Source organism: Cebus imitator, unplaced genomic scaffold (assembly GCF_001604975.1).
Source record: "Cebus imitator isolate Cc_AM_T3 unplaced genomic scaffold, Cebus_imitator-1.0 Scaffold222, whole genome shotgun sequence".
NCBI lineage: Eukaryota > Metazoa > Chordata > Mammalia > Primates > Cebidae > Cebus > Cebus imitator.
Genome location: NW_016107537.1, coordinates 1,020,356 through 1,036,722, shown reverse-complemented (window position 1 = coordinate 1,036,722; position 16,367 = coordinate 1,020,356). Strand labels below are relative to the sequence as shown.

General features: G+C 44.7%; 1 protein-coding gene across 1 annotated transcript; it reads right to left on the bottom strand.

The window, feature by feature from the left end:
• Window positions 1–232: 232 nt before the first annotated feature.
• Window positions 233–7,353, bottom strand: IL1B (interleukin 1 beta). Its single transcript, XM_017549808.2, has 7 exons — window positions 7,179–7,353; window positions 6,628–6,689; window positions 6,008–6,059; window positions 3,839–4,040; window positions 3,123–3,287; window positions 1,754–1,884; window positions 233–1,047 (listed from the first exon to the last, which is right to left on the bottom strand). The coding sequence occupies exons 2-7, from the start codon at window positions 6,672–6,674 to the stop codon at window positions 838–840; spliced, it is 807 nt and encodes a 268-aa protein (XP_017405297.1). The 5' UTR covers window positions 6,675–6,689; window positions 7,179–7,353; the 3' UTR covers window positions 233–837.
• Between the last annotated feature and the right edge of the window lie 9,014 nt (window positions 7,354–16,367).

Genomic DNA, 16,367 nt, shown 5'->3' with positions numbered 1-16,367 from the left:
AGCTGATCCTGTTCCAGATGTGCACTGAATATCTTTTGGTTGAACAACAGAAATAAAGGGAATGGGTAAGGAGGATAGTCTTTGGTGGCTAAAGATGTTTCCAGGTACTTTGCAGCACTCAGCCATGAGGAGTGGGCTTCTGGTCCCCCAAGAACTCTCACAGCCCTGTTTATCTTTACTATTCAGTGTCAAATCCAAGACAAGTCAATGATCAGGAAAGATCTTTTTTTTGTTTTTTCAGTGAAGTTTATTTTAGAACCGTTGAACAGTGTGATCATACTTGCTCATTCATAATTATTCCCATTTAAATAATCTGAGCTTATACATTTTCAGTCTTAGTGAAAGGACTTGATTTTAGGAGAGCATACCAGTCCAAATTGAATTGATTCCATAGCTATTAAAAATTGGACTCTTTTACAGACACTGCTACTTTTTTGACCTCTTGAATAAATTAAATAGACCAATCAATAACACAAACAAATAAATAAATAAATAGGGAAGCAGTTGCTCATCAGAAGGTGGAAGTGAAGGACAGAGGGTTTCTTAGAACCAAATGTGGCTGTGGTTTCTGTCAGGAGGGCTTTACCTGAGTAGGAGAGGTGGGAGAGGCCTGGCTCAACACACGGGCTGAGGATTGGCCCTGAAAGGAGAGAGCTGACCATCTTGGCTAGTGAACAGGAGATCCTCCTAGCACTACCCTAAGACAGGCACTGGGGCATTGGTGTAGACAACAGGAATGTCCAGGCTATAGCCACATTTGAAACCTTTCTGTTCCCTTCTTCCAGCCCTACGTGTTGAGTTTACATTCAGCACAGGACCCGCTGGATACAGCTCTCTTTAGGACACAAATTGCATGGTGAAGTCAGTTATATCTTGGCCGCCTTTGGTCCCTCCCAGGAAGACAGGCATGTTTTCTGCTTGGGAGGTGCTGATGTACCAGTTGGGGAACTGGGCAGACTCAAATTCCAGCCTGTTATTGATTTCTGTCTTGTTGAAGACAAATCGCTTTTCCATCTTCTTCTTTGGGTAATTTCTGGGGTCTACACTCTGCAGCAAAAGAGAAAGAATTTTTGTGAGGAAAGGGACAAAGATGCTGTGGGAAAGATGTTCTTTGGGTTGGCTGGAGAGGAAATTGATGAGTGGGTCACAGGATCAGGAGCCAGACTCCTGAGTTATAATTGGACCCCCAACTTTCTGTATGTTTACTGAAAGAGCCCTTATTCTTTTCTAAAACTTAGTGCCAAATGCTGAGGAGAATAATGTAGGTGAGATTTTTTTTTTTTTTTTTTTTAAAGGCTAGACCTTCTTGAGGTAGCTAGTTTCCAGGGACTTTTTACCGTAGTTTTCCTTATGGTCCTAGAATGACATCAACTTGGAAATGAAGCTTTGCTGGGAAAGCTGAAGTTGATAGTAGGGGTGATTTGGGGAGTGGAGTGGACGTGATTATGCGATTCTTTAGGTCATTCATTTTCCAAAGTGTCTATCAAATGAGAGCAGCCCTAACAATATATAATCTACAGGGTCATAACTCCAGTAGGACATAATAACACCAGCAAAATGATTTAATTTTTTGCAGCAGGATTGAAAGTTGCATGCATTTATAAACTATATTAAATTTATTTATGTTAATTCAACATTGTCAAATAGGCCTTCTCTCAGCTTTTCCTAGGGGTGGGGGCATGGAGAAGGTGGTTGTCTGGGAATATGTGATAGCTGGAGGCTGAGAAGGGCTTCATTCCATAGCTTCACTTACCTCCAGCTGTAGAGTGGGCTTCTTATCTTTCAGCACACAGGACAGGTACAGATTCTTTTCCTTGAGGCCCAAGGCCACAGGTATTTTGTCATTACTTTCTTCTCCTTGCACAAAGGACATGGAGAACACCACTGAAGAAAGAAGGGGGTCTTGTGGTTAGGGACACAGCAGTGCAAGGTCAGCCCAACCCCTGGCCCCATGAATAGGATACATGCAATTTGGTAGCCCCTGTGGGAACACACAGTGAGGTTCCTTGGCCTAAGAGACAGGACAACTTGACTTCTCACAGACAGCAGCAGGGTCATTTGGTTGATTTCGGGTTTCCCCCAAAATGCCTGAGGGTTTCTCTGAGCTTCAGAGGGTAACAGTGGAGAATGAAGGAGGGTCTACATTTTAAATGGTAAAGGAAGGAAGGAAGCCATTGTGCCACTGGCTGGCAATGTGCCCATCCAGAGGAACAGAATAATTTGATCAATGTGGAAGACAAGGAAAGAGGTAAATCCGTACTTCTGCTAGAAATCAGGCACCAAAGCTGTTTCAGGAGCAGAGCGTAGCCCATGGGAAGAAACTGGGAGAGGAGAGGCTGAGCTGGGAAGGTGGCTCCAAAGAGGCACACTCATTTTGATCTTCCTCAGTCACAGCAGTGTCCATTGGAGGCCCCAGGGCCACTCTTACTACCCAGTTCTAAAGAAACAGGACTTTCTTGGCCTGGCTGAGAGCAAATAGCTTTCCCCTGAGAGAGGCTGCCCTTCAAGGTCAGCAGCCTTAGTTGCCCACACTCCTGTGCATAGGCTTTGGCTATTGTGGCATGATGCCAGGAAGATCACCACAGTTAATGATGGGCTCACCGCACTTGAAACATTTGCCAGTTATAGCAGAGAGATATAAGTTCCTGCTGGGCAGGAAAATTTCCCTACAAGTAATCATCTGGCATTGAGTGGGAAGGATGTTGGGGCAAGGGGGCAAGGCTGGGGATGGGGATGGACATATTATCGCTTCACCACTCTTGTTTCAGCCTCAATAACAGGAAGAGAGAACCCACAGGCAGTTAGGCCATGTCCATCAAATGACCCCATGCTGTGGAAGCATTGACACAGCACTATGCCCAAGAGACTTGGCTGGACATGGTCTTGGGAGTGCTTGAGCCAACTAATTTCTCAGGGTCACACTCCTGTTAACTGGAGTACTGGCCGGTGCAATCAAATGTGTCATTTCTAGGACCAAACAAAAGTTCGTATATTATTTTTTAATGTTTCTTTTCACTTGTGTTGATGATTTGCCTTAAATTAACTTTCTACTCTGTTTAAAACATGGAGAATTAGCAAGCTGCCGGGAGGCCAGGTGGGGAAACCAGGATGTCTCCACTTACCTTGTTGTTCCATATCCTGTCCCTGGAGGTGGAGAGCTTTCAGTTCATATGGGCCGGACATCACCAAGCATTTTTGTTGTGCATCCCGGAGTGTGCAGTTCAGGGATCGCACAGGTGCATCGCACACATAAGGCTCGTTATCCCATGTGTCGAAGATGACAGGTTCTGAAATGTGGAGCACATATGTTATTTAGGCATAAAATCAGAAGGGCAGGCCTCTTGAGGTGAGGCAGCAGAATTTGGTTTCTGGGATGACATCTGCGCATGGACGGTCAAAGTCTGATGACAACACTGGTGGGGATGAAGCTGGGAGGGGGGTGGGTAAGAACACTGGACCTGACACTATTAGACATAGGTTCCAGCTTCAGCTCTATTACTGCTCACTATGGACAAGCAACAGAGCTACTTAGGTAAAATGGTGATGGTCATAACACTAGCCCACAGGGAGGTTACAAACCTCATAGTGACAATGTAAGTGAAAGGCCCCTGAGAAAGAATGAGGGAGTTGCAGATGTTAGTAGCCATCAAGACCTTCTTTAAGAATAGTTTCCACTAAAGAGATGATTGATTTGGTTTCTAGCCTTCTTTGTTTTATCTCCCTGCTGGACTTTCTATCTTTGAAGGGCTTCGTCTCTGGAGGAATTTAGTTGGCTGGAAGCCTGATGGCTTCTAAGAGGACAAAAGTGGAGATCTACTGCCTGTGCATGGCTAAGTACCTTCTTCAAAGATGAAGGGAAAGAAGGTGCTGAGGTCATTGTCCTGGAAGGTCTGTGGGCAGTAAACCGGCATCTTCCTCAGCTTCTCCATGGCCACGACAACCGACACGACCTGCCTGAAGCCCTTGCTGTAGTGCTGGGGGGAGAGTCGCAGCTGGATGCCACCATCCATAGGGCAGAGGTCCAGGTCCTGGAAAGAGCACTGTGGAGAGAGTGAGGGAGGGAGCCTGGTGAGGTGGTCCCGCCAGGATCCATGCTTTGACAACAGAGAGGAGAAAGCTCAGAGAGGAGGAAGGGGCCTGAGAGAATCCCGAGCTTCTAAAGATCATCCCTCTCTGGGCCAGGCATGCTGGCTCACACCTGTAATCCCAGAACATTGGGAGGCCGAGATGGATGGATAATTTGAGGTCAGGAGTTCGAAACCAGCCTGGCCAACATGGTGAAACCCTGTCGCTACTAAAAATACAAAAATTAGTCAGGAGTGGTGGCAGGCACCTATAATCCCAGCTGCTCGGGAAGCTGAGGAAGGAGAATTGCTTGAACCCAGGAGGAGGAGGTTGCAGTGAGCTGAGATTGTATCAATGCATTCCAGCCTGGGAGACAGAGTGAGACTCCCTTTCATAAAATAAGATAAAAAAATTATTCCTCTTTGAAGCTCAGCGGCAAGTTAGAGGCAGACCCAAGACTGGAATGTGGGCTTTCTGACACCTTACAGGCTATTCTTTTAGAATAAATCCCATTTCTACCTTGTTCATCTTTTTGTATGTGAAAAAAATACAAATATATTTGTATTTTTGTATTTTTTTACACCATACATGTATACCTTCTCTATATCTTTTTGTATCCCTAATGCAGTCACACTATGATTTGCTTTCTCATGTGGATGATCATAACATTTTCCATTCACTTATGCTCACTCAGCAACTATTCAATTTTTCTACACAGTTCTTTTGTTTTTCTTTTTCATAACATTGTCTCATGGCATTCTGAAATCCTGTAAGAGTAGTTACTGTTTGTGAAATATTTAAAAATTACCACTGTCTTCTTATTCAGAGAGGCTCTGTATTAAGGCTTAACTGATGTTGCCTCAAGGCATGATAATGGTTCAAAGGCTTGAAAGACAGTTAAAGAGACCTCTAAATGCACAAAAGAAAGTTGAGCACCAGAGACTTTCCTACCTGGAGCAGAACCAAGCTGCTGGAAAAGGCAATAGGGGTGAAGGTCAGACAGAGAAGCCAACGGGCTCCTTCCACGGCTGGAGCTAACCAGTTATGCCAGTCTTAAAACTTTTAAAGAAATGTGTTTTAAGAAGACTGAGGACTGGATTAGGAGGCTAGGGGAGGCTGCCACAAACTGGAAAAAAGTAAAGTCAGAGAAAAGTGGCTTCCTCCCAACCTGCGCAACTGACCTAACTGGGCCGATGGCTGGGCCACGTAAGAGGGCTACTGAGCATCGTATAAAACAGAAGAGACAGCGGGAGTGTAACAAGGCTCTCTGTAAGGATGAGTCTGAAAAATGCCCATTTGCTGCCCAAATGCCCTTAGCTACCACTGAAAATATTTCAGAACCAAAGGTTGCAAGATGCCAGCATTTCAGAGATCATCTAGCTCATGCCCTTTATTTTTCAGATGAGGTCCAAAGCGGGTAAAATGACTTGTCAAGGTCACACAGCAAGTGACTAATTTTCTTTCAAGTCTCAATTCACCTTTTTGTTTACATAATTTACATCTTGTTGTTACAAGCTTCACCCCTGGAAGCAAAAAACTATTCTACTTGAAAGGGGTAGATATTTGTTAGTTCTCAAGATCATCTCTTGGTTTATGAGTTAACTCAAGTGATTGAACCCTGAACAAGGCTGAACCTTTCTCCTAAAAGGAGAATCAAATTTGTGTTGAAGACTTGACTGTCTTCCTAGTACAAAACAGGAATTATCACTATTACTCCTCTGTTGCCACCAAGTGTGGTCACCATCACCAACGTTAGTGAGTCACCATGGTGATAATGGTGACCAGGTGGCCAGGTCAGCAAGTGGTGCAGCCTGTGTCTCACTGGAAGAGGTGAAAGTTATTCTAAAACAAAATAGCATGGCATCAAAGTGGCTCAGAACTCTTTGAGCTTTTCCTATGTTAGAGCCCTTCCTTGGGTTGGGAGCTAAACCCATAGTCTTACCTTCATCTGTTTAGGACCATCGACTTCAAAGAACAAGTCATCCTCGTTGCCACTGCAATAAAAACAGGGGATGGCTCAATTATGTTTTCTAAACAGATTCATTTTTCCTTCCCTGTGTACAAGACTTGACTGTTGATAAGAAACTGCAAACAGCGTGTCACTCAAAGCTGCCTGAGAATACCTGGCAAGTTCCACGGTGACAGGCACAGAACAGTCTAAGAGGCAGATTCCGGGCCTGAGAGGTGGGCACCCTGGGTGCTCCCTGTTGGATCCTGAGGCCTAACCTCTAGCCCAGGAGAGTAAGCTAAAATCTGAGCTCTCTGTCTCCCTTCCAAGCCACACTTTGCAAAGGGATTCCTTCTATTGTCAGCTTGGAATCTTTTCTCTTCATTTGCTTCTGCAGGAAGCCCTTGCAACAACACATCTGGATAGCCTCCAAGTCCCAAGGCTGGAGGGATTTGTAATGGGAAAGAAGTCTTCAAATCAGATTTACTTGGAACCCTGCTTGCCCCGGAAAGGGGCAATTTAGGGGAAAAATCTGGTCTCCAAGCACAGATAACACTCCGCTCTTGAAAGAGAAGTCCTGCTCATGTTACTCATGTCTCAGTGTCCCCACTAACCTGTAGTAAGCCATCATTTCACTGGTGAGTTCAGGTACTTCTGCCATGGCTGCTTCAGACACCTGTGTAAAAAGAAGAAAATGAGTGACTTCCCCATGACAGCTATGTTCATGTGTGATTTCTCTCAGCATCCAGTACATGGCAGGCACACAAATAAGTGATCTCTGAGTGAATGAATGAATGTGTGAAAGAGATGTCCTTTGAATCTAGAGAAAAGCATTTGCTAAACCAAACCCAAACTCGCAGTGTATTTGTGAGGTGAGCTGGAGCAGAGGCTTTGACACTAACCTTTAGGGTGTCAGGTGCTAGATAAGCAGTATTCATTCCCAGAATATTTCCCGAGTCATAAGCAATTACATTACACCTTGCATTTTTGCAAAAAGCTGAGAGAGGGAGGCAGAGATGGAGAGAGCGAGGAAGAGAGGGCAGGAGAAAGAGAGGGATGGAGGGAGAGAGAGAGAGAGAGGGACAAAGAGGGAGAGAGAGAGAGAGAGAGACTCCTTTAGCACCTCCCTTCCCTAGTTGTAAGGAAGTATTAGTTAAAGTCATACTTGAGCAATGAAGATTGACTGAAGAGAATCCCAGAGCAGCCTGTTGTGCCTTGTGCCTCAAAGAGGTTTTCTGTCTGCTAGTTTCTCCCTGACTGTTTTATGGCCTTCAAAAGCAGAAGTGAGAGGCTGAGTAATTTCTCTGTTGAATACCTGATTTCATAATCAAGTCAAAGGACTGGGGGGTGGCGGGAAGAGGATTGATGTAAATTTCTAGGGGAGGGAGCTGATAAGCTGAAATAACTCTCTGGTTCATGGAAAGGAGTAGCAAACTATGACACATTTTGTCAATAGATCACCATGCAAATATACATGGTTTTTCTGATAACCATTGTGCAATTGATGTCAACATTAAAATACTGGATTTTCCTAGGTTAGAAGAATGTTTAAATTTATGATATCTGGGACGAAGTGGATGACACACAGATTTGTACACACAAATACTCTTCTTCATTCACTTTTTCCTACTTAAATTTAGGAATCTTCTCACTCAGAGATGGATAAATGGGTACAATATAGGGGAAATAGCCCTCCGTGTCTGGATTGAGGGTGTGGGTCTCTACCTCAGGAGATCTCCATCAACTGCAGGAGCCTCTGGGGAGACACTTGACTTTTCTTGGATGGGGCAGGGAACATACCGTATGCAGGGGTGCAGGCTCCTGACAGAGTTGGGGCAACCCTGGAGGTGAGCTCATGCGACACTGCAATACCAGGTGCTGTTACCCTAATCAGTCTCTTGGATAAACCAGATCAATGCTGGATGATCTCTGCCTAAAATAATTTTTTGGTGAACTCTGAAAAGTGGAATATTGTTTCTGTAAGAATATCCATCTGAGACTCTATCTCTTGATAATGCCAGAGTTATCAGTCTCTCTTTAACCGAGACACTAGCAGAGTATCTGCTCCAGGGTACCGCCCAGGGGAGCCCTCCATCTACAATGAATGAGAGTCCAGGTTATGAACAGTGCCTGGAGTCTAGGAACACCCTCCTTTGCCTCTTTGACAGATCTGCACTGTAACACTTCTTACAGCACTGAGTTGAAACCTTGCTCCCTATTCTGGTTCCTCTAGGAAGCTGTGAAATCTTTTTGAGCCAAGTTTAGCACAATGCCTGGCATGTACATTAGGTGGTAGAGTTTGCTGCTTGAATGGGCAAATGGGAATTTGACAGCATTTTTATTCAAATGAACATGTGCCGGGTATTGTGGTCATTCTGCATTATCCAAGGGAGTGAGCCCCTGTGAGAGTATTTGAGGCACGAAGGAAATAGACTCTATTGTGGGACAAAGAGCATTTCATGGACTTGCTTGCCAAGCAGTGTTCTGATTTTTAATTTGGCTCCCAGTATCTTGATATCAGGAAGGCAGACACAGAACTCCATCTTTAGTAAGTTATATTTTCCACAGGAAATCTAAAAGCTGTTCAATGTGTTAGTTTCCTGTGAATTTGAGAAGCAATACTCCATTCCTAACACTGAGCCCTCAAGAAGCTTGGTGTCTGGTCCTGTAGATAGCTGAAGGCCCTGTCTGGGTGGCCTAGGGGACTCCTCTGTTTTGCCTTCACAGGATCCACTTTGCAAATTAACAACTGGTCCCCACCAAGCCCGTGTTGTAGGAACTGCCATCTTCCTCAGAGTCTTTCTTTCTCTTTCTCTTTTTTCTTTTCTTTCTTTCTCTTTCTTTCCTTCTTTCTCTCTTCCTCCCTCCCTCCTTCCTTCTCTACTTTCTCTCTCTCTTTTTCTATCCCTCCCCCCTCTCTCTTTCTCTTTCTTTTTCCTTCTTTCTCTTTCCTTCCCTCCCTTTCTTCCTTTCTCTTTCTCTCTCTCCCTCCCCCACCTCTTTCTTTCTTTCTTTCTTTCTTTCTTTCTTTCTTTCTTTCTTTCTTTCTTTCTTTCTTTCTTTCTTTCTTTCTTTCTTTCCTTCCTTCCTTCCTTCCTTCCTTCCTTCCTTCCTTCCTTCTTTCTTTCTTTAAGTGGAGTCTTGCTCTGTCACCCAGGCTGGAGTGCAGCGGCACAATCTTGGCTCACTGCAACCTCCACCACCCAGGTTCAAGCGATTCTCCTGCATCAGCCTCCTGAGTAGCTGGGATTACAGGTGCGCATCACCAAGGTTGGCTAATTTTTGCATTTTTAGTAGATATGGGGTTTCACCATGTTGGCCAGGGTGGTCTCAATCTTCTGACCTCATGACCCACCCATCTCAGCCTCCCAAAGTGCTAGGATTACAGGTGTGAGCCACTGTGCCCTTCCCTTCCTTCCCTTCCCTTCCCTTCCCTTCCCTTCCCTTCCCTTCCCTTCCCTTTCTTTCCCTTCTTCCTTCTCTCTCTCTCTCTCTCTCTCTTTTTCTCTCTCTCCTAGACAGAGTCTAGCTTTGTCCCCCAGGCTGGAGTGCAGTGGTGCAATCATGCATTCATTGCCTGATCAGGGCAGCCTCAAACCCTTCCACAGAGTCCTTATGTGGCAACTAGAAGGGTCTGGAGGGCTGGTGGCTCTGTGGACTCTCCTGATAGAACACAGAGATGCCTTTGGTCTGTTGATGTGATTACAAGCTGAGCAAAGGAGGATCAAAGCCAGTGAAGGGAAGGGATCGAAGCATCGCTCTGAGTTAGTCCATTCTGCTTCTGGGACTTGGGATGCTGGTCAGAAGCCTTGAGCTTCCACTTCTCCATCTTCCAATTGTAGCATCCAGGACCTCAGAAGCTGCCAGCTGAAAGGAGCCTTAATGATTGTCTGGTGGGATCTAGTGGGACCATTGAGACGAAGACATGAATAGCTATTTGAATGGGAACAGCAGACAAAGAAACCAAGGCTAGGAGGGATGAAGTGACTCATCCAATAACACAGTGTGGTTGAAGCAGCACTAGTATCCAGGTTGCATGAGCCCCTGATGCTTTTGCTCGAGGGAAATTTTGGAGCAATGGAGCAATGCCCCTGACGTAGCAGTCTCCACAGTTCTGCCATGTCTCATCCTGGCCCTGTAACCTGGACTCAAACCTGCCACCATTCCGTCCATCTCAGGAAGTGAAACCTCTTATGTCAGGCAGTCAGGTTGTGCAATGTATGTGTCAGATCCTGTCTTCCCAAGGTAACCACTCAGGCCACAGTACTTCCTTCTAATCTCCAATGGGCAGAAAATATCTCTCTGTAGATGTAGTTACACTAAGGGCAGGAGTGGAAGAGTGATGATGATGTAGATGGTGAGGTAGCCTCAAGGAACTGGAACAAGCAGAAGTAGGAAGCTGGCAGTGCCAGGATGCTCCAGCTTTTGGGGAATTTTTCAGCTCTTGAGTCACTAAAGCCTTTCTCAGCTGCAAGTTTCTCTTCACCCTGGCAGATCATTCTTCCAAGATATGAGACTGACATTTATTCAAAGCAGCAAGTGCCCTGATACCATCTTGCGTCTGATCATGGGCTTCCTAGCTGGTTGGTTGACCTAATTTCATTGGTCTTCAATCATTTTGAACAAGAAGACAGCAAAATAATCATGAGTTAGTTCTTATATTGTCGTGTGTACATGTAGTGATGGCTGTTCTTTGCAGTGGGCTGTTCCTTCCTTATTCACCCTCTTGCTTAGAAAAGAACTAAGCAATCTGCCCTTACCATTTTCCTCAAGCCCCATCTCATTCTTGGCATTGGCTTCCTAACATTATTCTTATGAGTCTCATTTTCTTCCATCATTTCCATGAGTCCCTGTGGGATCTTCAAGTATGAACAGTGTCTCTGTGGATATTTCTCTCCTTTCTCTCCTGCTTCTGGGATTATTTGGGAATTGGGACTGTGATTTTTATCATATTGCTTCCACTCCTCTTACAGCATCATCTCCAATGGGCCTCTTCTTCCTCTTAAATCCAGGTACTCAGATTGGGGACATGCAGAGTCTAAGGGACATTCCATTCTTCTCCCTGGTCTGGAACAAGGAGGGCTTAGATATATGAGCAGGCGTCTAGGGCTGGCGAGGTATGTGGTCTCCAGTGGCTTTTCCCTGCTAGCTGAGTTGTTATCCCAGTCTGGGAGGCCAGTGAGACCTTGTCCCTCCTTTGCATCCATCAGAAAAATCCTCTGGGTGGGTAAGGTGGATGGCAGGGCTCTCCTACTCTATGTCTTTAATCACGCCTAATAGAGGGGATGGTAAACAGAGGGGATCCTGGTACCACTTATCCAGGGTCTGGAAACATTTTCTTTGAAGGGCCAGATAATAAATGTTTCAGGTGCAACTACTTAACCCTGCATTTTTTCAGAAAAGCAGTCAGATAATGCATAAATGAATGGGTGTGGCTGAATTTGTCTTGCAGGTCCCAGCCTTATATCATTGCATTATACCATTTTTTCTTACATACAAATTAAGAAGCAATACTTTTTTTTTTTTTAAAGCTGTCCTTTATTGAGCACCTACTAGGTGCCAGGTACATTTTTTCCTCATTATCTTATTAACTCTTCAAAATAATCTTTAAAGTAGATAATTGATTTGACCTATGCAGAAACTGAGGTTGAGACAATAACTTAAGACCACACAAACAGTAAATGCTGGAACTATGACTCAAACATGGGTTAACGGAATCCAAACTGGATCTCACTTTAATTGTTACAAACATCTTTTGCCAGTCTCCTCCTGTCCACTCAGTGCCCATCGGCAGGCTCCTTTCTCATTCTCAGTGATCGAATGACATTCTAAACTACATTGGCCCGGCAGATTCACCTCTGCCCCTAAGTGTTTCCACATTGTCCTTTTAGGATTGAGATACTCTTTGTTCTCTTGTTTTCCCTCCTTTCTTCTTCTGGTGGTGACGAGTTGTGTGAATTTGTTTCTCCTCTCAGGGTAGCACTGGGACTTTCCAAATCAGGCTTTTTAGTGATCTCTCTTCCCTTTTCTGAGTTTCTTCCTTATTCCTGTTCACTTTCTCATCCACAACTGGCAGCTTTGTTGCTGGATTTCCTCTGACCTTTTTTCATTCTTCTTTAAGACTTTGTCATAACTGTCAAAAGCAATCCCTTGAAGGTATCTATCCTTGGAATTGTGTGCTTACGATGCTGAAAAATACTTCTCTCCTAAAGCTATGATAAAATGCTTCTCTCCCAAAATGTCTATTGTTTCTGTATTCTACTCTCTGTTTATTACATAATCAAAGATGATTTGGTCATTTCCTCCCAGGACTTTGTTAATTTCACTTCTTCAACTGCTTCCCTCTTGTTGGCTGGAACTGAGTTTTCTATCTCCTGGGAGAAGTTGTTCTCAGCAAGGCTACTCAGGATTTGTTGGGTCCATTGGCAAAGTCTAGAACCCAGGCTCTAGGTGGCTGATTTCCTCTAATTACTGAGCAATGTAAAATGAGGAATTCTGATTGTGTAAAGGTGTTAAACTTTTGTGTGAAGGCAAAACTTCAATACCATGAATAGAGATTCCAGAATTTGACATTTTCTGATAGATTCCTTTCACTCCCTGACATTACAATGTTAGAAGATCTACAGTGAAGAATCTATGAGGCTGTCTTACAGGGCCTGTTTTTCAAAATAGATTTTTACAAGGACTGATATTTGGGATGATAGTTCCAGAAAGGCTCTATCAAAGTTAACTGATGATGCGTGCAAGCTGAAAGTTATATGTTAGAACTAGTTGATTTCAAAAATATTCCCTGTAGACTTTTTGCTAATGTATCTGCTCATTTTCAAAGTTCCAAATATTACAAAAGTATTTAAAGTAAAAAGCAGAAGCCCTCCACTTCTGCTGATCCACTTCCCTGTCTTAACCAGAAAGTATTTTCCCAGGCATTGCCACCCCAGAACTCACCCTCCATCCAACCATCACCTATCACAGGTTCTTTGAAGTACTCATTTTTAGTGCTTCCTAAGTGCCTGGAATCTGTTTTTTCCTCTCCTTTTCTACTGCTGCATGGTAGTTCAAGCCCTTTTCCCTTTTTCCCTAGGCCATTTGAATCATCTGCTAATTGGTGTTCCTGATTGCCATGGAAACTTCATCCATCCCTTCCTCACACGTCAGCCACAGAGGTCTCTCCAAAAAGCAAATCTGGTGACATGAAGCCCTTGCACAAAACCCATTATTGGTTCTCCATCTCCTTTGTGGATAAGTTCAAGCTCCTGAGTGTGGCGAGCAGGGCCCAGCTGGAATCCCCTGCCTTTCTCTCCTAAACCACATATCAGCCTTTTCCAGACTATTTGCAATTCCTTGAATGTAATATTCTTTCTAGTCTCTAGGCTTTTGCACAACCTGTTCTTTCTGCCCCAAAACTCCTTCTCCTCCTTGTAGTTTGGCTATTGTCTAGTCTTTCAAGACTCAGCTCATGCTTCACCTCCTCCATGACAAGTTCCTTCCCAAGATGGGTTGTGGGTGCTCTTCCTCTGTGTTGTGTGAGTCTTGAACACCCTCAGCACACCTCCATCACTGTACTTTGTTTGCTTGTCTCCCTTGCTGTTAATGCACCTGCTTCAGGGCTGGCATATACTGCTCAGCTCCATGACTGGCTCATGGTAGTGCTCCACGAATATCAGCCAACCAAACAATGACAGCCAGGAGCCATCATGCCATCACTCATGGCTTCCATCTGGAGCTAACCTCCCCCAACAGGAAAGCATTTCCTTAGGAAAGAATATCTTTGGGTTAAATAGAAGTAGACACTCACCAGAAGCACTATGTCCAGCTCAGAATGAACTGCTCACTAAGCAGCCTTGTCAACGAGGAGGTAGCAGGCTGGCCCCAAAGACCTCGAAGTAGGAGAGTAGAGAAGCACAGTTCCTGCCACAAAGGCACAGCGGACACCTTGCTTCCCTGGCTGGCTGGAAGCAGAGTGGTGTCCACGTACTTCCACGGGAATTTTGAGCCTTTAATAAAGTTTTGTGGGACAGGAAGGTGACTAGCATTGACACTCTAACCAGGAATGTGTGGTGCCACCTTTCCTGTGTCTTATTAGAAGTACTTATGGCAGGTAAATTTCCAGAGAGACACTCCCATTTATTCTATTTTGAAATGCTTCCTGAGGGCTTTCCAAATTCACCTGGGAGCACAGGAGTTCCAGAAAGATGAAATCAAAGGTAATGGTATGCCAAGGAAAGTAGCTTTTAGAATGACTTCCATTAGCCATTCATCCATTCAGCACACCAACTGAATAGTTGGAGGGTGTGTGTGTGTGTGTGTGTGTGTGTGCGTGCGTGTGTGTGTGTGTGTGTGTTGTGTACACAGGGGAAGGGAAACAAAGCAAAACAACACCAGATGTGATAGTTTCCCTCAAGGAGTTTTTGCAAATGTCCACAATTTAAGACAATATGTTGTGCTGTGGCTGGCGTATAAACCATCTGCTAGGGAGAGGCCTTCCACACACACTCGGGGTGAATGTGACCTCTCTAGGACTGCCAGTGGAGCTGCACATGCTGTTTGTGGTTGATAAACCCTGCTTCTTTACTCAGGGACTTATGTGTACCTTTCCTCTCCCTGGAAGTCTTCATTAGCTGGGCATCCAGAAGGTCTTGCACAGAGCAGAGGAAGGCACAAAGACAAGAACTTGAAACCAGCCTGGACAACAAAATGAGTTTCTATCTTTACCAAAAAAAAAAAAAAAAAAAACAAAAACCCAAAAATTACTCAGGTATGATTGCATATGCCTGTAGTCCCAGCTACTCAGGAAGCTGAGGCAAGAGGATTCCTTGAGACCAGGAATTTGAGGCTCCAGTGAGCTATTAGGTTGGTGCAAAAGTAATCGCGATTTTTGCCATTAAAAGTAATAGCAAAGTAATGGCAAAACTTATAATGGCAAAAACTGTGATTACTTTTGCACCAGCCTAATATGATTGCACCACTGCACCGTGTCCAGCCTGGGCAACAGAGTGAGACCCTGTCTCAAAATAGTAAATAAAAAAAAGTAAAAATGTAAAAAAAAAAGTAAAAATAAAAAAATGGGTGTTGAAATCCCTGAACTGAGGAATAACATGAAGGAGTATGATTCTGTGTATGCATGCATGGGTGTGTATCCTGAGTGCCTGGGTAGCCACCCTGGGCTAGTTCAGGTGGCAAATGGTTTTCCTCTAGTGAGGCCACCATCATCTTTTCCCCAGGGCCTGTCCATGTCTTTGGTGGCAAGATGCCTGTGGACTGGAGTCCCTCTTCAGAGGAAATACTCCTTCCAATTCTCTGGCTTTCAGGTAGAAGTCTATGTCTTCAACAGGCCCCCACTGCAATGTCATGGCTTAGTTTAGGTGGGGTCTCCTCTGAAAGCCTCCCATAGCCTAAAAGGCCCTGTCCCACCTGGCACTGCATCTCCTCTTCCCAGCTCTGAGCCTTTCTCTTTGCTCAGCCCACTCAGCATAGGCCTTCTGCTTGATCCTTGGATGTGTCAATCCTGCCCCTAAGAGACACAAGGCAATTCGTCCTTTTATTATTAAGATCTCTTCTGAGGCCAAGTGTGCTGGCTCACACCTGTAGCCCTAGCACTTTGGCAGGGCAAGGTGGGAGAATCGCTTGAGCCCAGGAGTTCCAGGCTGCAGTGAGCCATGATTGCACCACTGCACTCCAGCCTGTGTGACACAGCAAGACTCTGTTTTTTGTTTGTTTATTTGATTTGGAGACAGTGTTTTGCTCTGTCACCCAGGCTGGAGTGCAGCAGTGTGTCTCTGCTCACTGTAGCCTCAACCTGCATGCTTTTTGTAGTGAAGTGTCTTGCTATGTTGCCCAGAGTAGCCTCAAACTCTTGTGCTCAAGAGATCCACCCACCTCAGCCATCCAAAGTGCTGGGACTAATAGGCATGAGCCACCATGCCCGTTCAAGACCTTGTCTTAAAAACAAAACAAACCAAAACAAACAACTCCCCAGACCTCTCAATTCTTAAACTCGTCCGTAGTTTCAGCCACACTTTGGCACATGGCTTTGTTAATTTTGTTCTCACTGTCTGAAATCATCTCCTGTTTACTCTTGACTGACAGGTCTCTGTACGAGCCCGTTGCTTAATCAGAGTAAACCCCTGTCAACTTATTCATATCATGTCCCCATGCCAGCATGGATGATTAAAATTATTCAGTGGAGACTGATTGAATGAATCATCTCCTTCCAAGTCCTCACTTGCTGGCTCCTGTCTTATGTGTCTTATGTTTTACTCCTTGTTCTTCAAAGAATATGAGTCCTGGAAAGTATTTTAGAGTCATTTACTTCAGTGCCTTTGGGTGGGAGGATCACATCCCTGGGTCCTGTCCT

Excerpts from the sequence above, each read along its gene's own strand:
- IL1B (XM_017549808.2), bottom strand. The coding sequence starts at position 6,674 with ATGGCAGAAGTACCTGAACTCACCAGTGAAATGATGGCTTACTACAG. Across the intron at positions 6,060-6,627 it reads GAAATGATGGCTTACTACAG|TGGCAACGAGGATGACTTGT; the intron begins GTTAGTGGGGAC and ends TTTTTATTGCAG. Across the intron at positions 3,288-3,838 it reads TCCCTTCATCTTTGAAGAAG|AACCTGTCATCTTCGACACA; the intron begins GTACTTAGCCAT and ends TCCACATTTCAG.